Source organism: Triturus cristatus, chromosome 1_1 (genome assembly GCF_964204655.1).
Source record: "Triturus cristatus chromosome 1_1, aTriCri1.1, whole genome shotgun sequence".
NCBI classification, from domain to species: Eukaryota; Metazoa; Chordata; class Amphibia; order Caudata; family Salamandridae; genus Triturus; species Triturus cristatus.
In genome coordinates this window covers 13028429-13045899 of record NC_140579.1, presented here as the reverse complement: position 1 = coordinate 13045899, position 17471 = coordinate 13028429, and the positions used below count along the sequence as shown (strand labels likewise).

Genomic DNA, 17471 nt, shown 5'->3' with positions numbered 1-17471 from the left:
ACGATCAAACCCCATTACCTGATGGGGTAGAGTGAAGGACCCCGTCTTGTTCGCGAACTGGACACCCCTCACGAGATGTCAGACCACTGCGTGGTGATTTCTCTGCATGAAAGGACCCTTGGTGTCAGCAGAAGTACCTCCCCTGCCAATCTATCGAGATGCTCGTCTTTTATAATAGAAATCCGCCTTGTGATGTACGCATAGATTAGTGATGTTATGGATATATAGATAGCCCTGTCCCCGTGGATGAAGATAGCGATGACATTTGTACGTAGTGCGAAACGAGACCTTGTACATGATTTTCAGGGCATTGTAATAATGTGCGAAGCTAGATGTAAAAACAAGTTTAGTTTCAGAGAAACCAATCCAACATTGTCGTGCGTGCAAAGGTGTGCCAGAGGTCGCAGCTAGAGATGTTATCTGGGAGGACAATGGAAGAAATGAGCTGCTTTGCTACATGGGCCTAACTCTGGAATATACCACGTTGGTGCTTGGAAAGGAACCTTTCGGTGGAACAGTTTGATAAGGGCCTTAGCTATAGCACAATTCATTGCAATAGGTCTGCGATTTCAGCTGGGCATGCCTCAGTCAATGACAGAGCTGTTCGGAAAAATGTCAATGTCTGGCGGGTTCTTAAGAGTATTACTTTAAGGAGACCCCCTAGACCCAAGTATGAGACGCTTTGGGATGTTAATCTAGTCTTGAAACTGTTTTCTTCATGGCCGAGTAATACATATTTCGATCTCTAGATAATTTCTATGAAACTTGCATCCTTGCTCTGTGTAATATCCTGTCAATGAAAGAGTAAGATTCCAGGATGAGGAAACTTCGGCCGGGTGGTAGAGAACAACTTTTAATCTCCTTTGTGAACCTTTTAGAGCTGTGACATCTGCTGCAATTACGAGATGGGTTAAACTGACCCTGCAATCAGCGGTTGTTGACCTCCAGAGATTTCAATCTCATTCTTTGAGGGGAGCTATGGCTAGTCAATCCTTTTGGAAGGGCAGCAGACTTGAGGACAATCTTGAGGCCGCTGATTGGTCCAATTCTACTACCTTTGTAAAACAGTACTGTAAACCAATAGAACATATTTCAGATGTGGTTTTACAGGACTACCATTATATTTAAATCAATGTGGAGGGAGATAGAAGGAGCTGTGATCCATTCGGCTTCCAGCTAATCGTTAATAATCAAGGGGAATGGATCACTTGTACCCGTCACCAGGGTTCGGATGGTTGTTTCCGATATTTGGTAAAAAACCCTCATTCACGTAAAGCGGTTCAGGGGCGGTATATCTTGATTCTCCACCTTGATTTTAACTACGTGACAGCATCATTATGGGGTTTTCTCTCATGCTTCCTCCGCCCGGAGGGAACCACTCGATGTTACAGTAGTGATCAGAAATAAAAAGTAAAAAAACAAAAATTGTAAAGTGCTCATGTGGTGTGAAAAATATTATGTTAAAAATTCCTCTTGCTGCCTGGACTCAATTTTATTCCGTTCAGTGCAAGGGGTAAGAATAAAATACAGAGATGTGCAGGTAGGACGTGTAAAGAGTCCACTGCACTTTTAGTCTGAGTAGTTGGTCCACATGTTTCAGCCCCTAGATTGCCCAGAAGGGTCGGGGGGCTTTCTTCAGGACCTCAGAAAAAAGTGATGTGTGAAGGAAAAGGAAAATCCAGGTTGGAAGTTCGAGTAAACACGCGGAAATATCGCCAAGATGCAGAAGTTTTTTTCCCGCCCGTTTGCGGTATTTTCTGTGTGGTCGCGGCTCGCCAACTTACCCATGCGGTTGCTCGTGGGCGCGGCCATCTTGTTTTCACTCTTCTCGCGGTGCATGATCGCGAGAAGAAAGACGTGATCGCGTGACCAATGACATTACTGCGGGCGCAAACTGTCGTGAGAAAGCGCAAATGGCTACCAACAATCCAACATCTCGTGGAGAACGCGACCGGATCGGGAAAACTTGTCGGCGAACGCGGGGATTCAGGTAAGGCGATCGCGCACGCGCGAGAATGTATTATTTTACAGCGCGAGCAAGAAACAAATTATCGCTAAGCTGCGGAATGTGGAAATGTTGACATTCCTAGTTGCCTTTCCGTTAATAGGTTGTCAGTCTACTTCCCTGACTTGCTGCCCGTGCGACCCCCTCTCACCGCAATCACCGACTCATTTTATGTTTTTGGTAGATTGTATAGTACCAGGAGAAAATGTTTCCTGTGACCTACTTTAGCAATACCAAGGTATTTTATCTCATAAAGAAGAACTGTGATTTCTATAGCGTCTAGACACAGATTCTACCTGCTATTCCGAGATTAGCTATATTTGTTGAGCGTTAAGGATCAGAAGTATGCTCTCGGGAGAAGGCCAATGTTAAGGGTCTTTACCTGGCTATTTATATGCTTTTTAAAAATTATTATTTGATGTAGCAAACTTTATAACCAAGGCAGAGCCCCGCTCCTTCCTTATAACAGAGGGGAGCCTTTTATGAGGTTTTTATTATTAGGTTCATGCTGAGAGAGTCCCCCGGTCTGTATGGCGCCCTTACCTTCGTGGCATTTTGAACATGCAGATTGTGCAATACTATACATTATGAAATGCTTGTGCATGCGTCATGAAATTCATCTCTGTATTATGTAGATGTTCTTAATGTGTTTTTAAACAGATTTTTTTTATTTGCTTTTATGGTGTGAATAAAGTGTATGACTGACTGAAATAAAAAAAAGAATCTGGATAAATACTGACCGATTACCACCAACGTACATCCAGTCTTGATTTTTTCAATAATCCGGAAACTAGATTTTAAAATCTTTCCCAAACAGATAATTTGCTATACCAGAAACTGAAAAAAATACGATGGCTTGTTTCTTAAATATCTACACAGACTCATTAAGATAGTTTGTAATATATTGGGCTTGATACTAAAAGACTTATTCTGTGTCTTGTTTAATTCCTAGTCCAGGATTGTACATCTTGCAGATTTTCCCGCACATTTTAGTGAAGCGAAATGTGAATGGGAAATGAAATTGAAAAAACAGACATTCTGTGAAACTATGGCTCAGGTTTACAAAGATTTTCAGTCGAGTTACTTTCTTAACTCAGATCTGAAACAAAATCCAGGTTGGTATTTACAAACTAACACAAAAGATAATTTGTGTTGCTTTGTAACCAAAAGTAATGCAACGCTGCACGCTACACTGCATTGCATTACTTTGCATCTAGAGGGCATCTCATTTTATTTATTTATAAAACGCCAGAATCGCCCCCCGAAGGGGTATCTCTGCGCGTGGATGGGCAGCATGCGGAGAACTGTCTGCTATAAATCAAAATCAGAAGACGGAAGTCTTGAGCTGTTTCCTGAAGTGGAGATAGTCCGCGCACTCTCTCAGTTGCAAAAGAAGGGTATTCCAAAAGCCGCGGCCCAGAGACTTGCCGCCCAGTCTGGCCCTTTTAATTCCAGGTACCTCAAGTAGGGATTTGGATTCTGAGCGGAGAGACCTCCGAGGTAGGTAAGGAATGAATTTGTCCGCAAGGTAAGTAGGACCAGAGTTGGCCAAGGCCTTATATATGATACAACAGACCTTGAACTTCACTCGCTCCCGTATAGGGAGCCAGTGGAGCATTTAAAGCAAAGGGCGGGAGGCAGTCTGTCGAAGGTGGCCTCGTTGGCGGAGGCCAGCAGACCGTTGCAATAATCCAGACGGCTTAAGATAAGTGCCTGGGTCAGTGTCTTCCGTGTCGAATCAGGGAGCAGAGGGAGGATGCGACGCAACAGACCCAACACATGAAAACAGGAGCCGGCAGTCGGAGCAGCGTGCTCCTTCATAGTGAGGGTCTGTTCAAGGCGAACGCCAAGATTTTTGACACAGGTTTTCAGAATCGGAGGGGTACCCAGGTCAGTTGGCCACCAATTAGGGGTTCATAATAATTGGGCCTCCCCGAAAAGCATGATCTCCGTCTTTCCCACATTGCACTGAAGGAGATTACTCCTCATCCATTGAGAGATAGTTCTCATTCCTGAAGAGAAGGTTTCTTGCACTCATGGAGTGGACTTTGCAGACGGAAAAAGCAGCTGAGTATCGTCAGCATAGGAGATGGGAATAAACCCACAACTCCTTAACAGGGATCCACGTAGATATTAAACAGAGTCGGGCTCAAACAAGAGCCCTGGGGTACTCCCTTGGTCAATGCAAAGAACATGCACTTGTGTGTTCAGAGGTTTTCAGGCAACAATAAAAATGTAAAAGTAACCTCGGCAATTAATGTTTCTGTGGGAGAGAGATCGGAAGTTTTATCTAGTGGCAGTTTCCACTGATGCTCAAGGATCACAGAGGATTCAGATGCCTAGTGCAAAGAGCATGTCCTTGTGTTTTGAGAGGTTTCCAGGCGACAATAAAAGTGTAAAGCTAACCTCGGCAATTAATGTTTCTATGGGAGAGAGATCGGAAGTTTTATCTAGTGGCTGTTTTCACTCATGCTGAAGTAGGGCAGAGGATTAAGATGCCTGCTGCAAAGAACATGTTCTTGTGTGTTCATAGGTTTTCAGGCAACAATAAAAATGTAAAGGTAAGTTTGGCGATTAATGTTCCATCAGGACGGAAAAGGAAGTTTTATCCAGTGCCACTTACCACTGATGCTAAAGCATCACAGAGGATTCAGATGCCTAGGGCAAACAGCATGTCCTTGTGTGGTCAGAGGTTTCCAGAGGACAATAAAAATGTAAAGGTAACATTGTCGATTAAGTTTCCTCCAGGACGGGAGTTTTATCCAGTGGCTGTTTCCATTTATGTTAAAGTAGCACAGTAGATTTAGGTGCCTGTAAGTTTTTAGGCAACAATAAAAATGTAAAGATAACTTTGGCTATTAATGTTCCTGCCGGAAAGAGATGGGGAGTTTTATCCAGTGGCTGTTTCCATTGATGCTAAAGTAGCGCAGAGGATTAAGATGCCTGCGGCAAAGAAAATGCTCTTGTGTGTTCAGAGGTTTTCAGGCAACAGTAAAAATGTAAAGGTAACTTTGGTGATTAAGGTTCCTGCAGGACGGAAATGGAAGTTTTACCTCGTGGCAGTTCCCACTGATGCTAAAGGATCACAGAGGATTCAGATGCCTAGTGCAAAGATCATGTCCTTGTGTATCGAGAGGTTTTCAGGCGACAATAAAAATGTATCCTCTGCAATTAATGTTTCTGTGGGAGAGAGATTGGAAGTTTAATCTAGTGGCTGTTTCCACTCATGCTAAAGTAGCGCAGAGGATTAAGATGCCTGCTGCAAAGAACATGTTCTTGTGTGTTCATAGGTTTTCAGGCAACAATAAAAATGTAAAGGTAAGTTTGGCGATTAATGTTCCTGCTCTAGAGAGATGGGAGGTTTATCTAGTGGCTGTTTCCACCCATGTTAAAGTAGCACAGTAGATTAAGGTGCCTGCTGCAAAGAACATGTCCTTGGGTGCCTGTAAGTTTTTAGGCAACAATAAAAATGTAAAGATAACTTTGGCTATTAATGTTCCTGCCGGAAAGAGATGGGGAGTTTTATCCAGTGGCTGTTTCCATTTATGCTAAAGTAGCGCAGAGGATTAAGATGCCTGCTGCAAAGAACATGTCCTTGTGTGTTCAGAGGTTTTGAGGCAACAATAAAAATGTAAAGGTAACTTTGGTGATTAATGTTCCTGCTGGAGAGAGATGGGAGTTTTATCTAGTGGCTGTTTCCACTCATGCTGAAGTAGCACAGAGGATTAAGATGCCTGCTGCAAAAAACATGCTCTTGTGTGTTCCGAGGTTTTCAGGCAACAGTAAAAATGTAAAGGTAACTTGGAGATTAATGTTCCTGTTAGAGAGAGATGGGAGTTTTATCTAGACCCTGTTTGCAATGATGCTAAAGTAGCGCAGAGGGTTAAGATACCTGCTGCAAACAACATATCCTTGTGTATCGAGCGGTTTTCAGGCAACAATAAAAATGTAAAGGTATCCTCTGCATTTAATGTTTCTGTGGGAGAGAGATTGGAAGGTTTATCTAGTGGCTGTTTCCACTCATGCTAAAGTAGCGCAGAGGATTAAGATGCCTGCTACAAAGAACATGTCCTTGTGTGTTCATACGTTTTCAGGCGACAATAAAAATGTAAAGGGAACTTTGGCGATTAATGTTCCTGCTGGAGAGAGATGGGAATTTAATTTAGTGGCTGTTTCCAGTCATGCTAAAGTAGCGCAGAGGATTAAGATGCCTGCTGCAAAGAACATGCTCTTGTGTGTTCACAGGTTTTCAGGCAACAATAAAAATGTAAAGGTAAGTTTGGCGATTAATGTTCCTGCTCTAGAGAGATGGAAGGTTTATCTAGTGGCTGTTTCCACCCATGTTAAAGTAGTGCAGAGGATTAAGGTGCCTGCTGCAAAGAACATGTCCTTGTGTGCCTGTAAGTTTTTAGGCAACAATAAAAATGTAAAGTTAACCCTGGCAAATAATGTATCTGAGGGAGAGAGATCAGAGTTTTTTCTAGTGGCTGTTTCCACTCATGCTACAGTGCAGAGGATTAAGGTGCCTGCTGCAATGAACATGTCCTTGTATGTTCATACGTTTTCAGGCGACAATAAAAATGTAAAGGGAACTTTGGCGATTAATGTGCCTGGTGAGGAGAGAGATGGGAGTTTAATTTAGTGACTGTTTCCAGTGATGCTAAAGTAGCGCAGAGGATTAAGATGCATGCCTGCTGCAAAGAAAACGTCCTTGTGTGTTCAGATGTTTTCAGGCAACAATAAAAATGTAAAGGTAACTTTGGCGATTAAAGTTCCTGCGGGAAAGAGATGGAAGTTGTAGCTGTTGACTGTTTCCACTCATGCTGAAGTAGCACAGAGAATTAAGATGCCTGCTGCAAAGAACATGCACTTGTGTGATCAGAGGTTTTAAGATAACAATAAAAATGTAAAAGTAACCTCAACAATTAATGTTTCTGTGGGAGAGAGATCGGAAGTTTTATCTAGTGGCAGTTTCCACTGATGCTAAAGGATCACAGAGGATTCAGATGCCTGCTGCAAAGATCATGTCCTTGTGTATCGAGAGGTTTTCAGGCGACAATACAAATGTAAAGGTATCCTCTGCAATTAATGTTTGTGAGAGAGAGATTGGAAGTTTTATCTAATGGCTGTTTCCACTGATGCTAAAGGATCACAGAGGATTAAGATGCCTGCTGCAAAGAACATGCTCTTGTGTGTTCAGAGGTTTTCAGGCAACAATAAAAATGTAAAAGTAACTTTGGCGATTAAGGTTCCTGCAGGACGGAAATGGAAGTTTTACCTCGTGGCAGTTCCCACTGATGCTAAAGGATCACAGAGTATTCAGATGCCTAGTGCAAAGAGCATGTCCTTGTGTGTTCATACGTTTTCAGGCGACAATAAAATGTAAAGGGAACTTGGGCTATTAATGTTCCTGTTGGATAGAGATGGGAGTTTCATTTAGTGGCTGTTTCCACTCATGCTGAAGCAGCGCAGAGGATTAAGATGCCTGCTGCAAAGAACATGTTCTTGTGTGTTCATAGGTTTTCAGGCAACAATAAAAATGTAAAGGTAAGTTTGGCGATTAATGTTCCTGCTCTAGAGAGATGGAAGGTTTATCTAGTGGCTATTTCCACCCATGTTAAAGTAGTGCAGAGGATTAAGGTGCCTGCTGCAAAGAACATGTCCTTGTGTGCCTGTAAGTTTTTAGGCAACAATAAAAATGTAAAGTTAACCCTGGCAAATAATGTATCTGAGGGAGAGAGATCAGAGTTTTTTCTAGTGGCTGTTTCCACTCATGCTAAAGTAGCGCAGAGGATTAAGATGCCTGCTGCAGAGAACATGTACTTGTGTGTTCAGAGGTTTTGAGGCAAGAATAAAAATGTAAAGGTAACTTTGGGGATTAATTTTCCTGCTGGAGAGAGATGGCAGTTTTGTCTAGTGGCTGTTTCCACTCATGTTAAAGTAGCACAGAGGATTAAGGTGCCTGCTGAAAAGAACATGTCCTTGTGTGTCTGTAAGTTTTTAGGCAATAATAAAAATGTAAAGGTAACTTTGGCGATTAATGTTCCTGCTGGAGAGAGATGGAAGTTTTATAAAGTGGCTATTTCCACTCATGCTAAAGTAGTGCAGAGAATTTAGATGCCTGCTGCAAAGAACATGTCATTGTGTGTTCATACGTTTTCAGGCGACAATAAAAATGTAAAGAGAACTTTGGCGATTAATGTTCCTGCTGGAGAGAGATGGGAGTTAAATTTCCAGTGATGCTAAAGTAGCACAAAGGATTAAGATGCATGTCTGCTGCAAAGAACACGTCCTTGTGTGTTCAGAGGTTTTCAGGCAACAATAAAAACGAAAAGGTAACTTGGTGATTAAAGTTCCTGTTCGAGAGAGATGAGAGTTTTATCTAGAGCCTGTTTCCACTCATGCTGAAGTAGCGCAGATGATTAAGATGCCTGCTGCAAAGAACATGTCCTTGTGTGCCTGTAAGTTTTTAGTCAACAACAAAAATGTAAAGTTAACCCTGGCAAATAATGTATCTGAGGGAGAGAGATCGGAGTTTAACTTAGTGACTGTTTCCAGTCATGCTAAAGTAGCGCAGAGGATTAAGATGGATGTCTGCTGCAAAGAACATGTCCTTGTGTGTTCATACGTTTTCAGGCAGCAATAAAAATGTAAAGGGAAATTTGGCGATTAATGTTCCTGCTGGAGAGAGATGGGAGTTCAATTTAGTGGCTGTTTCCACTCATGCTGAAGAAGCGCAGAGGAGTAAGATGCCTGCTGCACAGAGCACGTCCTTGTGTGTTCAGAGGTTTTCAGGCAACAATAAAAATGTAAAGGTAACTTTGGCGATTAAAGTTCCTGCGGGAAAGAGATGGAAGTTGTAGCTGTTGGCTGTTTCCACTCATACTGAAGTAGCCAAGAGAATTAAGATGCCTGCTGCAAAGAACATGCTCTTGTGTGTTCAGAGGTTTTCAGGCAACAATAAAAATGTAAAAGTAACTTTGGCGATTAAGATTCCTGCAGGATGGAAATGGAAGTTTTATCCAGTGCCACTTACCACTGATGCTAAAGCATCACAGAGGATTCAGATGCCTAGTGCAAAGAGCATGTCCTTGTGTGTTCATACGACAATTAAATGTAAAGGGAACTTTGGCTATTAATGTTCCTGTTGGAGAGAGATGGGAGTTTTATCTAGAGCCTGTTTCCAATGATGCTAAAGTAGCACAGAGGATTAAGATACCTGCTGCAAAGAACATATCCTTGTGTATCGAGCGGTTTTCAGGCGACAATAAAAATGTAAAGGTATCCTCCGCAATTAATGTTTCTATGGGAGAGAGATCGCAAGTTTTATCTAGTGGCTGTTTCTACTCATGCTAAAGTAGCGCAGAGGATTAAGATGCATTCTGCAAGGAACATGTCCCTGTGTGTTCAGAGGTTTTGAGGCAAGAATAAAAATGTAACGGTAACTTTGGCGATTAATGTTCCTGCAGTATGGAAATGGAAGTTTTATCTAGTGGCAGTTTCCACTGATGCTCAAGGATCACAGAGGATTCAGATGCCTAGTGCAAAGAGCATGTCCTTGTGTATCGAGAGGTTTCCAGGTGACAATAAAAATGTAAAGGTAACCTCGGCAATTAATGTTTTATCTAGTGGCTGTTTCCACTCATGCTAAAGTAGCACAGAGGATTAAGATGCCTGCTGCACAGAGCACGCTCTTTTGTGTTCAGAGGTTTTCAGGCAACAATAAAAATGTAAAGGTAACTTTGGCGATAAAAGTCCCTGTTGGAGAGAGATGGAAGTTTTATCTAGTGGCTGTTTCCACTCATGCTGAAGAAGCACAGAAGATTAAGATGCCTGCTGCAAAGAACATGCTCTTGTGTGTTCAGAGGTTTTCAGGCAACAATAAAAATGTAAAAGTAACTTTGGCGATTAAGATTCCTGCAAGTCGGAAATGGAAGTTTTATCCAGTGCCACTTACCACTGATGCTAAAGCATCACAGAGGATTCAGATGCCTAGTGCAAAGAGCATGTCCTTGTGTGTTCATACATTTTCAGGCGACAATAAAAGGTAACTTTGGAGATTAATGTTCCTGTTGGAGAAAGATGGGAGTTTTATCTAGTGGCTGTTTCCACTCATGCTAAAGTAGCACAGAGGATTAAGATGCCTGCTGCAAAGAAGATGTTCTTTTGTGTCCTGAGATTTTGAGGCAACAATAAAAATGTAAAGTTAACTTTGGAAATTAATGTTCCTGCAGGAGACAGATCGGAGTTTTATCCAGTGGCTGTTGCCACTCATGCTAAAATTTTGCAGAGGATTAAGATGCCTGCTGCTAAGAACATGTCCTTGTGTGTCCAGAGGTTTTCAGGCAACAATAAAAATATAAAGTTAACTTTGGAAATTAATGTTCCTGTAGGAAACAGATCGGAGTTTGATCCAGTGGCTGTTTCCACTCCTGCTAAAGTAGCGCAGGGTATTAAGATACCTGCTGCAAGGAATATATCCTTGTGAATTCAGAGGCTTTCAAGCTACAATAAAAATGAGATGGTAACTTTAGCGATTAATGTTTATGCTGGAGAAAGATTGGGAGTTTTATGCAACAACAAAAATGTAAAGGCTTTGGCGATTAATGTTCCTGCTGGAGAGAGATGGGAGTTTAATTTAGTGAATGTTTCCAGTCATGCTAAAGTAGAGCAGAGGATTCGGATGTATGTCTGCTGCAAAGAACATGTCCTTGTGTATCAAGAGGTTTGCAGGCGACATTAAAAATGTAAAGGTAACCTTGGCAAATAATGTGTCTGCGGGAGAGAGATCGGAGTTTTATCTAGTGGCTGTTTCTACTCATGCTAAAGTAGTGCTGAGCAATAAGATGCCTGCTGTGAAGAACATGTCCTTGTGTGTTCATACTTTTTCAGGCGACAATAAAAATTTAAAGGGACTTTGGCCATTAAAGTTCCTGCAGGAAGAAGATGCCTGCTGCAAAGAACATGTTCTTGTGTGTTCAGAGGTTTTCAGGCAACAATAAAAATGTAAAGGTAACTTTGGCGATTAATATTCCTGCTGAAGAGAGATTAGAGTTTTATCTAGTGGCTGTTTCCACTCAAGCTAAAGTTTCGCAGAGGATTAAGATGCCTGCTGCAAAGAGCATGTCCTTGTGAGTTCAGAGGTTTTCAGGCGACAATAAAAATTTAGAATGTAACTTTGGCAATTAAGGTTCCTGCGGGAGAGAGAAGGAAGTTGTAGCTAGTGGCTGTATCCTTGAAAGACGATATGGAGATGTGTGGGGTCTACAGCGGAACTAGATTTCACTTTTCAAAAAAGTGTTGGAAGAGTTTATCTGGTAATAGGGAGGGGGCGTTTGTGAGGCAAACGGTGGGTGAGTCCAGAGTGTTTCTCTTTGGGGTAGAATTTGGTGTATTTATTGTAGTTTATGGGGAACAGTAAATTTCGGAGATTTAAAAAAACAAAGTTGCTAGATCTTTACAATGAGTGACTGTGTGTTCTGGAAAATGGCCGCCAATCATGTTGTTAGGGATTTAACACTTTGGAAACACAAACAGTAAACGTAAGAGTTAAGGACAGGCCGGTAGTTTTGATATTTTACTATTATAAGCGTGTTAGATTGGTCCATGGGGCCATGCATATTACATTTACCCTTATTGCCCTTTCAATAGTTTGTAGACATGCATTATTAATCTAATTACAATTGGGGTTTTTTGCTGTAAAAGATGCATATGCCACCCACATGCACCCCAGTACACTACCCACATGCATCCCACCAACACACACCTTATAACAACACACCACACCATGCCACTGCCCCACGTCACTGCACTATACACCGAGGGGCATATTTACAATTCCCTTGCGCCACTTTAGCGTCACTTTTAACATGGGAAAAGTGATGCAAAAGTGGCGCAAGGGGCTTGTAAATCTGGCCCCAAGTTTGCAGTACGGAGCACAGCAGCCACACTGCTCTGCAACATGCAAGGCGAGACCGTAGCCAATGCTTGTTTAATTCTGCAGAGACTTTATCATATGTTACATGCGGTTTGGTGCATGATTCACACGGCAAACATTGTCTGCCCTTGTTTTAAAAATGTACAAGGAAAAGAGATACATAGTGTCACGTGAGGCTTCTGGTTGTCATGGAAACAGGTGAGAGGGTCCTTGTGAAGAAGGTCCTTTGGAATGTTGGGGTTTGAACCGTGGATGGCAGTTGGGGGGGGGCGGGAGGGGGGGGGGCTCACACCAGCCTCAGATCCGCTCCTCTCCAGAGATCAAAGATGGGGAAGAGCCTCTGCGTGAAGGGCGCCCGTGGGAAGGAGTAGAGAAGCTCCATGGAGTCAGCATTGTACAGGGACAGCCGCCCCCCCTCGTAGTCCAGATACACCCCCAGCTTCAGGGGCTTCGCACGAGGGGACAGAGGGGTCTCAGGGTCGGTGAGAGGCTTGTACTGACCCCCCCGCCCCTGCACAGCCCAGACTCCCCCCTCAGGTGACCATGCGATCCCTCCCTTCCTGTCCACAGACTCTGCTGCGACCCCCACACGCCACAGCGCCCCCTCCTGCAGCAGCTGCACCTCCCAGTAATGTCTGCCGGAGGTGAACCCCTCGCTCCCCAGCACACAGGGCCAGTAAGAGGTGAATCTCTTGGGGGTGTCCGGCAGGGGCTGTGCTGTGTCCGTCCCTCTCACACGTCGCCCCCCCTCAGACAGGCGGAGCCGAGGATGAGCCGTGTCAGGATCCAGAGTCACCATCACTGCAGAGAAGAGATTCACAATTAGAGATTTAACAACACAAAGAAAGGCTGTAATTACTGCTTCTGCTTTACATATGATTAATGTACACCACACCTGGAGGGAGCACGCGGTGCTAGAGAGCGCGGCACTAGACTGCTGACTACACTAAAGCGCACAGCACTTGACTGCTCACTACACTAAAGCGTACGGCACTAGACTGATCACTACACTAAAGCGTGCGGCACTAGACCGCTCACGACACTAAAGCGTGCGGCACTAGACTGCTCACTACACTAAAGCGCAGGGCACTAGACCACTCACTACACTAAAGAGGGCGGCACTAGACTGCTCACTACACTAAAGCACACAGCACTAGACTGCTCACTACACTAAAGCGCACGGCACTAGACCACTCACTACACTAAAGAGGGCGGCACTAGACTGCTCACTGCTCTAAAGCGCGTGACACTAGAGTGATCACTACACTGTACTAAACCATCAGATGGTACAGAGTGACAGACATATTCAAAGGTATATTCTACTAGTCAGTACACGGTGTTATATGACAGAGGCACAGAGCTGCTCCAAGGTGTACAGTACCAGGCAGAACCCTGTATTGGACGGCGCAGAGTAGGAGAGCTACTAGAAGGAATACTGTACTGTGCTAGTCAGTAAACTGCATTCGATGTCACAGTGACAGAGCCACTCCAAGGCATTCTGTACTAATCAGAAAACTGCAGTAGATGTAACAGAGTAAAAGAGCTGCTCCGAGGTATTCTGTACTACTCAGTACACTGCAAAACATAGTACAGAGTAACAGAGTTAGTCCAAACATACTGTACAAGTCAATGCTCTACATTAGATGGTACAGAGTACCAGAGCTACTAGAAGGAATACAGTGCTACTCAGTACACTGCATTGAATGGTGCAGAGTAGGACAGCTACTAGAAGGTGTGCGTTACTAGTCAGTACACTGCATTAGATGGTACAAACTGGCAGAGCTACCAGAAGGTGAACTGTACTTGTCAGTACACTGAATTGGATGTTACAGAGTAACAGAGTACCTCCAAGGCATACTGTACTGGTCAATCAATCAGGGGAACTATAAGCGTGCTGAGGGTCTCAAGGCGCTGGGAGGGGGGTGAGCAGCTCCATTCAATCAAAGAGCCCGGTCTTAAGTGTCTTCCTTGAAGATGTTCAGGTTGGGGGCGCATCTGATGTCGATTGGGAGCTCGTTCCAGGTCTTGGCCACGATGTAGGAGAATGCTCTTCCACTTGTTCTGACTCTGCGGATGCCCAGGGTTTCGGCGAGGGCGAGGTCGGCAGATCGGAGGTTTCTCTTGAGTACATGGAAGGAGATTCTCTTGTTGAGGTATTGGGGTCTGATGTTGTGGAGGCATTTGTAGGCGTGGGTGAGTATCTTGAAAGTAACTCTTCTCAACGGGCAGCCAATGGAGGTTCCGCAGGTGTTAGGTGATGTGTTCATGTCGAGGGATGCCGAGGACGAGTCTGGCTGCGGTGTTCTGTATGGTCTAGAGCTTACGGAGCAGAGATTTGTTGATCCCGGCGTTGAGGGTGTTTCCGTAGTCCAGTCTGCTGGTTATGAGTGCATGGGTGGCGGCTTTTCTTGATTCGGGGGGGATCCAATTGAAGGTTTTTACGGAGGGTGTTGAAGCAGCTGGAGGCGACGGCGTTGACCTGACGGTTCATGGAGAGGGAGGAGTCAAGTGCGATGCCGAAGTTTTGGGCGTGATCCGTGAGGGTGGGAGGGCTGCCGAGGGGGGTGGGCCACCAGGTGTTGTCCCATGCAGAGGGGGAGGGTCCAAGGATGAGGACCTCTGTCTTCTCTGAGTTCAGCTTTAGGCAGCTGCTGCTCACAGGATGCAACGTCCTTCATTCCTTCCTGGAAGTTGAGGCTGGTGGTGAAGGGGTCCTTGGTGAGGGAGAGAAGGAGCTGGGTGTCGTTGGGGTAGGACACTATGCTGAGTCCGTGCTGTCTGATGATGGCAGTGAGGGGGGCCATGTAGATGTTGAAAAGCGTGGGGTTGAGCCAGTGCTTAGTTTGTAAAATATTAAGTGCAGGTGCTCAATTTTTTTTAGGAGACCACACCCACTTTACCTGGCTCCACCTACTTCCTCCACTGGCTCCACCCACTTATTTGTCTCCACCCACATTCTCAACTGGCACTGCTGAAAGCCAGATGTAATACCTGGTCTGAATATGAGCAAGGGAGCCTTCCTCAAATAAAGGTTTGATAGGAGGTTCCCCCCACTCGAGAACATTTTGAAAAAATTGAATTCAAAAAGTGCATTTAAAACACAATTTCAGAATAAATTGGCTGAAATTACTAATGCACTGAAAGGGGACACCTATAATTACTACCTTTTTGGCTCCCGTCTTCCTATTGTTTATGCCTACGCTCATAAATAAAATGCCTTTAAAATGACATGCTAGAGATATTGGGGGGGTTGAGTGCTGGCAGTGGAGCAATAGCGATGTAGACAGAGGCAGAGAAAGGACTAACGTTGTGAAGAAAGGAGAGAGAGTGTCAGGCAGATGGTACAGGGCAGTGAAGTTGGAGTCACGGATGGTGCTAATTTTGAGCAACAAAAAAAATCCAGGAGTTTGTCACAATATTGTTGTGATGTGCAGGGGTTGTTCTTCTGGGCATCTGGATTAGACAGTTCTTGAAAGATGTTGAAGATTTCTGTTATTCAGTCAGACCTGCTAGATGAATTTTGTAAATTAATACTTTTTGGCTCTCTTTAAGGCACTTTGGAGGCCTTACAGGTATCGCTTAGAGAAGGGCTATCTTCAGTCAAAATAGTCTTGTGCAACTTGCATTAGAGGTCGAGACTGGTTTGTTTCAGTTCCACTGTCACCACATTGGACCATTCTTTGTGGATTTAATGCCAAATTTAGTGTTTCTAGTTTTGAATGGGGCCAGCCTCGCAGAGAGCAGCGATGTATTGTGGCATAGATTGTCCAGTAAGGTTTCAGAGTCATCCTAGGTGAGAAAGTTAGTTATAACAACACTCTGTGTGTCCTCAAGCTCCTCTGTGCTGACAGATCTGTAACACCTGGATGGAATAATCGCATATCTCTTTCTTTCAAACAAATGCAAGCAGTTCTACAAACCTGTGTCCTAATCCGTTCATGTATATCATATGGAAAATCTGGTATAAATGGTGGAGGTGTCATCAAGTCAAACCTAAAAGGTAGCTGACTTAAGATGTGCTGAATGCTAATCGTAGTGTATGTGACATTTATGTTTTTGAAAGACATCAAGGAGTTTGGTAAATTGAGGTCAACGATGACAAATGTAACAAAATATGCAGTTACTGCCTCCCTCCAGGGTCACAAGACATGTGTTATTTACTCCGTATCAAAGTTCGATTTTCATAAAATATATAATCCAATTTAACTTCAATACATAGTGATTGAATCAATTGAATATTTGAATTGAGGCCTGGAAATGTTTCCTGGCGTTACTTCGGGTGTTGCACCATCAGCATTGGTTTTTATTAGCGCTCCAGACTTTACATTTACCCACATAAGGCTGATTTGTGAAGGAGTTTTGCGGTCACAAAGGCTGGGATTTTCAAAACGGAAACAAAAAGTATGGAGGTGAGAAAAGGAAAAAACATTATTGAAAGGAAAAGTGGAGAAAGGGTGACAAAGGGAAGGAAACCCCATTTATGTCCGCCTCAGCGAACTGGAAATACGTTTTGTATTATTCCTTTGGCACACATTCAGAAGCCATTTTGTGTTTGGGGAATCTCTTTAAAACCCTATTTTATCATTAGCTATTAAAAATGGTTTCTTGAGCACCAACTCCCCTTCAAACCTCTAGGGACGGTATCCTGTTTTGCTCACCAGCGCCTTACAGGGACTGTCAAAGAGGGAGATATTTTCATTTTCTGGATACTCCCTTGTAGAGCATTGGTAAGCAGTGCGACAAGTTATCACAGGCGCCAGAGCGAACCGCAAGGAGCCATCCTCACTCTACACTTCTGTTGTGGGTTACTATTTCACCTTCTCTTTTTCCTTTTGGTCCTACTTTGCTTTTCCCTCTTGGGTCTGGAATGTGTGTGTACATTCTGGGCGTCATGGAGTGGAATTGTGTGTGGGGGTTCTGGAAGGGTTAGAGCTTGGGGCAGTTGGAAGCTGAGTCTGTTGGATGCTGTGCCACTTTTGTATCAGTGGTCCTATTTTGTTGAACCTGAATTAAATCTACAAGAAGACTATCACGCCTCCTTCGTCTTCTTTACACTGGCGACGAGTTGAACCTGTGTGGGGAACAGGTGTCAGGACCACTGGTTTCCCCATCGAACCCAGACGTGTGAGATGAAAATTGCTTCTTCTAAGGGAATTGACGATTCGCAGTAGCAAACCTGCTATTTCTACTAAATTCCGGAAGGATTAATATGGTCTATGCCTCGTAAAACGAACGATTGACAACGGATGTACTCTGCCTACCTTGGTTGCCTTGACGACGTGAGCTGCCGTTGGTCACCGGATCCCTTGTGTGAAGATTTCCTGTTCTTCTGTTGCGAGTGGAGGTGACGCTGTCGGCAAGGAGGTGACGCTGTCGGCAAGCTTTGGACCGAGAGGCTGGGCTCCGGTGGGACTGGGAGTGCTTTTAGTGTTGCGGCAAGATTTGAGGTTTGCGCATGCGCGTTGGACGCAGTAGGGAAACAGCGATCTTGGAGCTGACCTTTCCGACATGCGCGTTGATGTGCGAAGC

The 17471-nt window shown here is 44.0% G+C and overlaps 1 protein-coding gene across 2 annotated transcripts in view; it reads right to left on the bottom strand.

Annotated features, from left to right (window-relative positions):
- Positions 1-17471, bottom strand: part of LOC146869129 (butyrophilin subfamily 1 member A1-like) — an 862288-nt gene that overhangs the window by 413114 nt on the left and 431703 nt on the right. The window contains exon 9 of one of the 2 annotated variants that reach the window (XM_085627671.1): positions 11594-12743. The exons of the other annotated variant lie outside the window; for it this stretch is intronic. Coding sequence (XP_085483797.1) covers positions 12229-12743 — 515 coding nt within the window. The 3' untranslated portion in view covers positions 11594-12228. Of the gene's footprint in view, positions 1-11593; positions 12744-17471 lie in introns of those variants that run through there. 2 annotated transcript variants of the gene reach the window in all.